This window comes from Rutidosis leptorrhynchoides, chromosome 6, assembly GCF_046630445.1.
Source record: "Rutidosis leptorrhynchoides isolate AG116_Rl617_1_P2 chromosome 6, CSIRO_AGI_Rlap_v1, whole genome shotgun sequence".
Classification (NCBI taxonomy): Eukaryota; Viridiplantae; Streptophyta; class Magnoliopsida; order Asterales; family Asteraceae; genus Rutidosis; species Rutidosis leptorrhynchoides.
This window is the reverse complement of record NC_092338.1, coordinates 38,535,499-38,547,039: the sequence shown is the minus strand read 5'-3', so window position 1 is coordinate 38,547,039 and position 11,541 is coordinate 38,535,499. Positions and strand designations below refer to the sequence as shown.

The window sequence follows — 11,541 nt, the reverse complement described above, 5'->3', positions numbered from 1 at the left end:
CGACCGTTAATCGAACGAACAGATTTATTTTACTCGTTAATTAACATTGTAATTGTAATATTGAATAATAAAAAAAATTACCCTATCAAAGACAAAAAATTTAAAAACCTGAATGGAATATATTGTGGCTGAGTTAAGAATTTCAAAACTTAAGAGTCAAAAACATAATTTATTGCCGTTTTCTCTTAGCCATATAAATATAAATATTTTTAGGGCTTTTCTTTGTTGTTCTAAAACCCTGCTGAACCGTCGCTTCCGCATCACCGCCGGCAACCCCACTCTACCTCCGCCGTCGAGGCTCATTTAAAATCCGTTAGGTTTAAGGCTGATTAATTAATTTTAATAGTGAACTTTTCTACAGTTCCACAATTTCATAACTTTACTTTTATCCGTCCGTACAGGAACTAAAACAAAGAAGATGAAGAAAGAGGGGAAAAAATTGAAGCAAAAGGATTTGAAGCCAATTGAGAAAGAAGAAGTATTGAATGCTAGTGATTCTGAAGGCGATAGTATAGTTAGTCCCGTTGTTTCTGATGATGATTATGAGGTATATTTCATTGTTGTGTGTATTTATAATTTCAATTTGCAGCAATTAGTGTTTGTTGAATAGAATTTTAAGTTATTTAGAATCAAATTGATCTTATCAGGCAGCGCTCTGTTATTTCAGATTGCTGTTTAAGTTTTTTATTGCAGCGAATTGAGATTGATGATAAAAATATGTTGTTAACAAACAATCAGTTGGTTGACATCTCATTATGGATATATATTATGAACTTTAGAAGAATATATGCATCACAAAGATGGTTAATAATTCTTTTAGTAGTTTTCTATATGATAGTTTTGAATGGCTGTGTGTCAGCATTACTCTATTTACTTTTGTTATGTGCACTTAGAAGGTTCAATAATATTGCAAGAATTGATATGTGTTGGTATGTTTGTTGATGGTATATCTGATTGATTGTAGAGTTTTTCTGATGGTGATGAGTCTGCAAGTATTTCGGGTTCAGAGTCGGAATCAAAATCAGCATCAGAATCAGGGTCCGAATCAAGTGAATACTCAGACGATGAGGTATATAGTAATTACCTGTTTAATGAGTAGTACAGGTATCTTTTTTTTGAAATACAAAGACTCATACACCCATAATACCTACCATATACACCTATCTATCAATTCAATTGAGACATGAAACCACAATCTAATGATTGATGAGCCACCCAGATACTGCTAATCTAATCTCAAGATGGAATTAGATGTCTTTTTAATAACTTCTATTATTTTGGTCATCAGATCATCAAATACTTGTGCCCTCACTCTCTTTTATGCATGTTAAAATGTATTTTTAAGAATTATTTGGGTATGCCAATTTATTTGTATGTCTTATACTATTTCTGATAATTTATTTAAACCTCCATTGCCCCCTTAAAAAAACATCTGACTGGCTTTCCAGGTGTTACAAAATATAATAAGCCAATGAGATTTTAAAAAAGCTCAGCCAATTTCATCTTCAGTAATGTTATATCTGGCTATCTCTTTTGTTATAATGCAGGATGATGATGATGATGATGATGAAAATAGTGATGGAGATCAAAATGAAAGTGATGATGCTCGTGAAGTAGTAGATGGTATCGATGGAGGAGATGAAAGTGAAAGTGAGGATTCTCGTGAAATAGTTGACGAGAGTGATTCATCAGAAGATGAGGTTCATTATAATACTTCTAGTTTGTAACATGTTGACTTTTGATACACTTTATGTTTGGTTTTGATGTTTTATTTTTTAATAGGTTGGTCCTCGTAACACTATTGGAGATGTTCCTTTTGAGTGGTACAATGATGAGGAACATATTGGATACGATATTGCTGGAAGGAAAATCAAGAAAAAGGAGAGACTAGATAAATTGGATTCATTTCTAGCTAGAACTGATGACTCAAAACATTGGTAGGTGGAGAACTTTTTCACAAAATTACTGTTTTTTTCCTTCTTTCTGCTGGTTATAAATTATAATTAGCTATTGCTTGGAAATTTTGAATGTGAAAAATTATAGGTTAAGCTATAAGACATATAATTTATAATTTATTTCAGGCGTAAGATCATGGATGATGTTGAAGATGAAGAAGTAGTACTTACCAAAGAAGACATTAAGGTTATTCGCAGAATGTTGAAAGGAAAAGCACCTCATGCAGACTTTGATCCTCACGCGGTTGGTGCCTTTTTGTTGTTATTTCATGTGAAACTACAATGAATGTTGTGTAATGGGATTTATAGTGTTTTTGATTGTTATTGATTCAAAGGTTTTTTAGGTTTTAATCATTTTTTCTACCCTTTTTGCAGCCTTATGTTGATTGGTTTGCCTGGGATGGTGCTAAGCATCCACTTTCAAATGCTCCAGAACCAAAGAGGCGTTTTATTCCTTCTAAATGGGAAGCTAAAAAGGTACATTACTTAAAGAACAAGTTACATATTGGTATTTCACATTCATGTTTGCTGTGAAGTATAGTGTATCCCTGCAAATCTCTATATATTGGAAGTAATTGTATTATCTGTTCATTATCCGACTGTTTTTGGACCAGGTTGTGAAATATATCAGGGCAATTAGAAAAGGGTGGATTAAGCTTGACAAGCCGAAAGAAGAACTCCGTAAATATGACTTATGGGGTGATGAAACAGATAAATCAGGACATGGATTATCGTATATACCCGCACCAAAGCCTAATTTACCAGGTTTCAGTTTTTTCGTTCACTTCTTATAGATTTATTCCTATATACCATAAGCCATTGCAAGGTTCACTGCATAACATGTTCCTTGTAATAACCAAAATTGAACTGTAACTTGCACAGGGCATGAGGAATCGTATAATCCGTCTTTGGAATACATTCCCACACAAGAAGAGATTAGTGCTTATCAGCTCATGTTTGAGGAGGACCGCCCTAAGTTTATTCCAAAACAGTAATTTAACACTATTTAGAGGCTCATTATAATGATTCTTTGTTAGTTTTGGTACATGGCCTACTAATAATATATACATTTTTTTTAATCTGCTAGATTCACATCTTTGAGAAGTGTACCAGCTTATGAAAAGAGTGTTAGGGAAGCTTTTGATCGTTGTTTGGATCTCTACTTGTGCCCTAGGGCACGAAAGAAGCGTGTAAGTGTGTCAGAATCTTGATTTTTCTCTCTGCAAATTATTCTTTACAACTCGTAGTAGTTGTGTTTTAGTAGTATAACATGATGTGATGCTGATATTTCCAGATTAATATAGACCCTGAATCTTTAAAACCCAAGCTTCCAAATCCCAAAGATCTTCAACCTTACCCAACAACGTGTTATCTCGAGTACAAGGGCCACAAGGGTCCAGTTTTATCAATCTGTACCGACCCCACAGGCCAACATATTGCTTCTGGTAAGATTTTTTTGATTGAAATATCTTTCTGTCCTTGCAATTCATTTGAAATGTGCTAGGGATCTCGACTAACTTTTTCACTTCTCTCAGGCTCACATGACGGAACAGTTCGTATTTGGGAAGTTGAAACTGGTCGTTGTATTAAGATTTGGGAACTTGGTGAACCTGTGCACCATGTTGCTTGGAATCCTTTACCCGAGTTCCCTCTTTTGGCAGTTGTTATGTAAGTTTATGCCTTTATCTTATAGGGTGAACATTGTGTGTGTGTGTGTGTGTGTGTGTGTATCATGTATATGTATTTGTATATTTATATATTATTTTATGGCAGGGTGCAAGATGTTTTTGTTCTGTATTCATGTGTGTGTGTGTGTATTTATATTCATATCTGTATATTATATTATTTTATGGCAGGGGACAAGATGTTTTTATTTTGAACACTGGCCTAGAGAAGGAAGAAAATAAGACGATTGTAGATCTTCTGCACGTTGAAACTCCACCTGATGATTCTGGTTAGTTTTATTTGGATAAATCTTTTTTTTTTATTACTGTACTAAATTGAATTTTCTGAAACGTTGGTTTTACTGCTTTTCAGAAAGCTCGGGGTCCAGTGTAAGCTGGTCTCAATATGATAAATATGAGGGAATTCGGATCAAGCACTTTAAGGTACTTTTATATTATTTGGTACCACAAAATTTTATAAAAAAGATTTTAAGTTTAATTTACATTTCAACTTGTTTGTTATTGCAGACTGTATCTTCAGTAGAATGGCATCGAAAAGGAGACTATTTCTCGACTGTCATGCCTGCAGATATCCTTTTTCATATTTTCAGTTTATATTGCTTACTCATTTCAAATAATTTTCCTGTTTCTGGGTGATAAGGCATTTTAAACACAAACCAAAAAACATGTTTTGTAAGAATTTCAAAACTTTTTGCTGGGCTTGTATGTGGTTTGATCACATGATTGTTATATCTTGACTTAATTGCTTACGTGAGTCGAGATCAGTACTAATACACCTGCTCTCGAAGAAACTTACCCAAAGATTACCATTCAAGTTGCATGGTCTACCTGTGTGTTCAACCTTCCATCCAACACGATCGGTCTTCTTTGTTGCAACCAAAAAGAATGTTCGTGTTTACGATCTGGTAAAGCAGAAGTTTATAAAGAAGCTTGAAGCTGGGGTTCGGGAAATCTCATCTGTCTCTATTCATCCTGGTGGTATGTTTATACTAAGCCTGGCAAACGGGTCGGGTTGGGTCGAGACCCAAATGGGTTTGGGTCAAAACGGGTAATGGGTCGAACGGGTCTCAAAATTCAAACTGGTCGAACAGGTTGGGTTGGGTCGAGACCCATTTTTTCTTAAAAAGGTTATTTTTAAAGAATATTTTTATTTTTATTTTGTATTTTTTATTACTTTAAAAAAATAGTTTTTATTATTTTTTTAGCTTTTTAAATTTTTTTGTATAATGGGTTGGAATTGGGTTTCAACGGGTCTAGATGGACCTTCTAACATATTGAATGACTAAAGATCGTCCATATTGGACCCATTCCCTTTGCTTTATCGAGACCCAATGTACCCAAATGGTTGACTCAGTGGACTCAAATTTTTGGTGTATGGGTCTTGATTGCCAGATATAGTTTATACTAATGTTGCATATTCTAATACTATTTATTTTAATAAGAATTATGATTGTCATCTATAAACGTTGTTATTGACTTACATAATTAATGTGGTTGTAACTTGCAAATGTTCTCTTCTTGCAGGAGACAATGTAATCGTGGGAAGTAAAGACGGAAAGTTATGTTGGTTTGACATGGATCTTTCATCAAAACCTTACAAGATTCTTAAGTATGTTTTTTTTGTTCATTTATGGGCTTAACATGGTTATATTTGCATCTTATGTAAGGTATTAATGGTTATCATATGTTAATGCAGAACCCACAAAAAAGACATAACAAACGTGGCTTTCCATCGCAACTACCCTCTATTTGCATCAGCTTGTGATGATTGCACAGCATATGTTTTTCACGGCATGGTATATTCTGATTTAAATCAGAACCCTCTTATTGTTCCTTTGAAGATTCTTCGTGGCCATGAAAGTGTTAACGGAAGAGGTCAGTTCCTAGCATAAATCTAACATTTATTTTTTTTTATTTTTTTAATATAACATGCACTATTGCAAATGTCACCTGCTCTGATTTGTTGCATATATATTTGTTAGGTGTGTTGGACTGCAAGTTCCACCCAAGGCAGCCATGGTTGTTCACTGCCGGGGCTGATTCTGTAATCAAGCTCTTCTGCCATTAGATTAGTTTTGATGGAAGAATTAGTAACAAACTCTTTTGCCATTGTATTGATAGCGGAAGCTTAAAAAACGAATCACACTTGATGCTTTCATAATTTATGTATATGACAATTGGAAGTCAATGGCTTCCAGGTGATGAATGTGGGGTGATGGTTGTCTTGATTCACTTATGTTATGATGGTCTATTCAACTTTCCCACAAGATCAATCATGCTGTAATTGTGTGAGATTGAATTCAGTTTTATCTTATTCTGGAAGTTGTTTGAGATAATAATTTTATTAATCAAATGAAAGTTATATGATATTATTGTCTCATCAATGTCACAATGTGTGTGTCATTTTAATTATTGAACTCCTAACCTCTCGCTAAGGGAGGCATGCCACTACCAGTTGAGCTACAACTCAATGTTAGTTGTGGGTTTGTTAGTGGGTTTAGAATTAGCGCTCTTTTGTTTCGTTCATTTTGGTGTTTTTGCTTTTTTTGTCTTTAGCATTATGCGGTGTTTGCATCTTTGTTTAGTTAGTGTTAGTGTTACTTTTGTTCGTTTTGAGTTCTGGGTTTGAGTTTATATTGTTTCGTTTAGACTCTTCCATCTTTAAAGAAAGTTGTATCTTCTATATATATTTTTCATTTTTACACCCAAAAAAATCCAACTAAAATTTGATAAGTTTTGGATAAACTTTACAGGTAGAAACTGTATTGCTGATAACTTGTATCCTTGTGACTTGAGCTGTTCTTTACATATCAATCACTTTATATAATGCCATTTTATGTGAAAGCCTCGAGTTTAATTACGTTTACTTCAATTCGCATGAGGTATTTTAAAAGTTCGAGCAACATAGATGCACTCAAAGTACACGGTGTAATTCGTAACATGAACAAGTTTAACAAGGTAAATGAAAGTTCTATAATGGCAAAGCAAAACACAAATAGATGTGCTTATTTAAGGAGAACAAGTTTCTTCTTTCTTAACTTTAGAGTGATATAAATCCTCAAATGTCAGTGCAATTGTACTTGATAATTGATCGACTCGTCTATCTTTCTAACTACCTCCTATACATAACTCGGCAACATATTCCAAGCCTGTAGAAACCAGTTCATTCAGGTGGAAGACCTAAAGCTATCATCCATAGAAGATTCAATAAACATATGCATCTTACTGAATAACAAAAACTGTACTTCTGTAACATACATATACTTTGGTAATTTTATCTCTATCAACAAATTACTTAAAAATCACAGAAAAAGTTGAACAACACTTCTTCACTGTCTTCATGTGTTTCAAGCTATTTGGTATTTGTATGGTTTCAGATAAAGCATATGAACGTATCTACTGTAAAAGTTGAACAGCAGCTATAGCAGGTATCTTTTCACGTAGTTTTTGAGTCACGGCTACTCTTACTGTCATTACACTTGCAGCGGGACCCGTTAAGCGTACCTTCACTATTGGCTCTTCTATGAACACCAGCTCTACCGATCCGCCTGCTGCCCCAACAAGATAGGGACGTATTTCTTCTAGCACCTAATGTATTTCAAATACTTAAATCAACAACGTTTCCTTCATTCAGTTTTGTAAAACGATTAAGATGTGAAAAACTAAGATAGAGTGTTAATATAAGTTTTCTATGTTTTCTTCATTGAGTTCAAGACCAGTTTCTTCATCCGGAATTGGTTCAACGCCAACAATTTCAGGTATCTTCTCCATCAGACGCCGTTCAATGCCCATTTTCATGGTGGTTACAGAACTTGGACAAGAACCACAAACAAACACCTTGTAGCTTCAAGCGTACAATGTTTCCATTGATTTCATGTAACGCTACATTTCCTCCGTCTGCAATCAGATACGGTCGAATTTCATCCAATACACTCTCAACGTTCTCTGCTGTAAGAGGTAATTCCACAGCCGAATATGGAGTAGCAACAGCCTTTATAACTGCAACAGATAATTGGTTTAACAACCATTACTAATAGCATACGATTATGTCAGTTAAGAGTCTTTGTAATGAACATACACTTGTTTATAATGTGTTAAAACTCACAACCTATACCTTTGCAGTAACATATTCGGATTTAATGTACAGCTTATAAACTTATATGTTACATTATTCAATTGATCTGTGACTAGTTATCAGTGAGCAGTAAATAAAAGTTGATAATAACATGATTGTATTAATGAGCATCTATCCAGTTATCATGTGCTAACAGGGAAGGACTTAACAACAAATAAAATAATAAAAATTAGGGCTTGAAACTTGAAAGAGCCTTTAATACATCATATAACCTGACCTATCAATAATATTCAAATGTTGCCTAGCACAATGCTATAAATAATACATAATACATATATATATATATAATAATTGAACTTATTCCAATTTCTACAAAAGGCATAATACGAACAAAACCCTAATTGAGCTTTACTATCAAACTAGATATAATTATCCAGTTGTAATTATACCTTTCGAGCGGTTCAATGATGTAAGTCGAATAATTCTGGATGACCTAGAACCGGACCTCGAATTAGTAAACCGGTTGCGTAAAATACTACTAGTACTAGTCTAGTAGAATACGAAGAAGATGATGATGATGATTGTGAGTAATGATCTAGGGTTTTAGGTTTATTATTAGTTGTAAAGACGTATGAACATGATGACGTATAACTCAAAATTTCAGCACCCTTGCATCTTAATACTCAATCCACTACCACAGAAACAACGTTTACTTTTTTTTTTTTTAATACAAAAAGGGTATGTGTATATTTAACTATATACTCCGTAATAATTTGCGTAAATGATAAAGCAATTTCATTGGCCAACAGGGGAGGTGACAAATGGGCTTCTTTGAGGGTTTTTTTTTTTTTTTTTTTTTTTTTTTTTTTTTTTGTCTATATGGTATCTATCTATATATTCTATTCTATTAAATTACTAAAATGATGACATTATAAATAATCTTTTTCTTTCATAAAAAAAATCAAAAAAAAAAAAAAAAAAAATCTAAGACACTTTGATAATGTCACTATCACTGATTAATTAAATTTTTAAAAAATTAACAAAAAATAAAAAAAGCAGTCGTGTTTATATTTTCTATAGTGTAACCCTAATCCCTAAAATCACAGCCGGTTCCTTTTTCCCAATTCATTCTCCTTCCTCATTCATCTCTGTTTTCTACAGTCTACAGGTATAGATTCACATATACTCTTTTCTAAATCGATTCAGATCAACTTATACATATATCTGCGTTAAATTTTGTTCAGGGTTTGATATAATCAACAATGGCAGCTCCGGCAGCTATACCGATGCAACCTGATGTCGTTTAATATTGAGGTAACCAAATACCAGATGTCGCTTCTTTGAGTGGTATTAGCTTTTAAAACTTGAAATTAGAACCTTGATGACGACTTCGATCAGGTAAATCAGTCAGTTAAGTTTCGGGTATTATGCGTTAGTGATTATTTTGTTGAAGTCTTAAACCCTACCAGGTTGCCATCTCTTCAACTCGAATAATGTTAACATTTAATTTTCACCTTTTTGTTAAACAAATTTTTTTTTTTTTTGTGGGTTTTGGTTTTAATATATATTGCAGGTTCTTTTAATTTATACAATGTCTATGCAGATTAAAGATTTAGACTTGAAATTGTTAGTTTTCGTTTCTTTTAGTTTAGGGTTTGGGTATTGTTATATTTGTTTGGTTTGGAGTTATATTTGGTTGGTTTTAGGTTTTTGTTTTACTTGATTTTGGATTTGGATTATATACATGTTTCCATATTTAATTTAAGACTATTAAGTGTGGAAACTGAGGTCCCATTTGGTCATGAGAGGGTCGAATTTCGTTAAGTTTTAGTTCCAACGTAGAATAGAACGGAATTCGATAAGAAATTAGGGCATTGGGTGAATGAAAGTAGTTCATGGTAAGTGTTGTTTGCTTTGCTAAGTGTTTGCAATTTATTTTTGTTTCAAGTAGTTTTTGGTAGGAATTATAGTACAACTAAAGTGGCAATACATATACATAATTACATTACTACCGAATATTAGACAATTATAATTGTATAAGGTTATGTTCAAGTTATAGTTTAGGGATACTTAGTGTAATTACACCTTCTATATATAGAAGGCACAATACTCTGAATAATACACACAGAACATACAAGTTCAATATCTCTCTTCCTCTATTCTATCATCTATTATAGTATCAAGAGCTGTAAAGGCCTAAGTCCGGCAACAATTCCGGCAGCCACTATTCCGGTAACAATTCCGGCAGCTACTATTCCGGCAGCAGTTCCGGAACAACAACAACAAAAAAAAAAAAACTGACCTTTAAAACTCAAAGTATGCTCTGTGAATGCAGCGTTGTCGGAACGTTCACATCAGAAACGAGCTTTTTCAGGTCATAACAACTAAATCCGGTAACCCACAAAATCACCGCAACTCAATACAACCCTAATCAGCCAAATTACCAACACAACTACATGCGGAATTAAATTCCGAACACACGCACAAGTATTTCAGCCGCAACTGCCACCACACGCGCCACCACAGCCGCCAGAAATTTTTGACTTTCTTTTTCGATCTACATCAATCCGGCCAAAATCAGAGAAAACCGCCAACACCAATACGCTCGGAATCAAATTCCGACCGAACGCTGAAATTTTCAGCTTTTTTCGGCAACTATTCACCGCCGGTCGCCGCCGGCCGCCACTGTACACCGCCTGTCCTATTTTTGTGTCTGGAACGAGAGTAAAAAAAAAGAAAGAGAGAGAATGAAGTTTTAAACCCTTTATCTTCTTTTTATATCTCTCCTACCTACTCTAGATATTTACTTTTACTTTTACTTTTTTATCTTCTTTTAAGTTAAAAAAAAAAACAAAAAAAAGGACAACCAAAAAAAAAAGAAAAAAAAAGAAAAAAAAGGACAAAAAAAAAATAAATAAATAAAAAATTATTATTACCTTATCTTTTTTTTCTATATCTGAAAATGGCAATGCTAGCTTCCTTTACTCCAACAGAGAAAGCCGCACACAACTCTCACAAATTTGGTTTCACCTTATCTTCCACGAACTATGGTTAATGGAAGACCATGGTTGAACCGTTCTTCGTCACCAACAAATTATTTGACTACATTGATGGCACAATCCCTTGTCCACCTACAAATGTACCATCATCAGAAAAAGATGAAGAAACACAGTCTCAACCACCAAACCCCAATTACATTAATTGGGTCTCTAATGATGCTCATATAAGAATGCTCCTCCTTTCTACCATATCCGAAGCATCATTCCAACATGTTCAAGGAGTAACGTCTCGTGATCTCTGGTTGTCCCTTGAACGTGCCTACGCTCCTCACACTTCCTCTCGAGAATACACTTTGAAAACCCAGCTTCTCAGACTACAGATGAAGCCAGATGAAACAACCGCAGATTACCTAACTAGGACTCAAGAATACGATGTTGCGCTCGCTAACATAGGTGAAAAGATGAAAGAAAAAGATTTGGTGATGCTAGTTATATCAGGACTACGAGAGGAATACAACGGTTTAAAATCAAGCCTTCTGGACCGCGAAAAGCCCCTACCTTTGTAGACCTTCATGGTCTGCTATCAGACCACGACTACATGATCAAGAAATCTGTACCCGACATTCCTTCGGCTCAAGCATTCACGACTAGCACACAAAGTCGCAATTCACCAGCTCCTAATAATGTCTTGCCCGCTTCACAAACAGATCAGCTTCAAGCCATACAATTGCTTTTATCTCAACTTGGACTCCAAGCTCAACCTGCCCATACACCGGCTGCACAAGCCATGTACACTAACCGATCTGGCAATAACCGTGGTCGTGGAC

The 11,541-nt window shown here is 34.4% G+C and overlaps 2 protein-coding genes and 1 pseudogene across 3 annotated transcripts; 2 read left to right on the top strand and 1 right to left on the bottom strand.

Annotated features, from left to right (window-relative positions):
- Window positions 1–231: 231 nt before the first annotated feature.
- LOC139851968 (ribosome biogenesis protein BOP1 homolog) lies at window positions 232–6,017 on the top strand. 2 transcript variants are annotated; one of them, XM_071841163.1, is made up of 19 exons: window positions 232–317; window positions 402–547; window positions 965–1,070; window positions 1,552–1,700; window positions 1,783–1,937; window positions 2,082–2,199; window positions 2,331–2,432; window positions 2,570–2,720; window positions 2,838–2,946; window positions 3,043–3,145; window positions 3,250–3,400; window positions 3,491–3,623; window positions 3,812–3,909; window positions 3,993–4,063; window positions 4,148–4,208; window positions 4,391–4,618; window positions 5,165–5,249; window positions 5,337–5,515; window positions 5,623–6,017. In XM_071841163.1, the coding sequence occupies exons 2-19, from the start codon at window positions 419–421 to the stop codon at window positions 5,706–5,708; spliced, it is 2,214 nt and encodes a 737-aa protein (XP_071697264.1). In that variant the 5' UTR covers window positions 232–317; window positions 402–418; the 3' UTR covers window positions 5,709–6,017. The 2 variants fall into 2 exon arrangements, with proteins under 2 accessions (XP_071697264.1, XP_071697266.1); XM_071841165.1 differs by having other exon boundaries at window positions 294–312.
- Window positions 6,018–6,673: 656 nt separating this feature from the next.
- LOC139853567 (nifU-like protein 2, chloroplastic) lies at window positions 6,674–8,857 on the bottom strand (annotated as a pseudogene).
- Window positions 8,858–10,779: 1,922 nt separating this feature from the next.
- On the top strand, window positions 10,780–11,280 carry LOC139853566 (uncharacterized). The gene has a single exon (XM_071842952.1). It carries the CDS (start codon window positions 10,780–10,782, stop codon window positions 11,278–11,280), a length of 501 nt encoding a protein of 166 aa, XP_071699053.1.
- The last annotated feature ends 261 nt before the right edge of the window (window positions 11,281–11,541 follow it).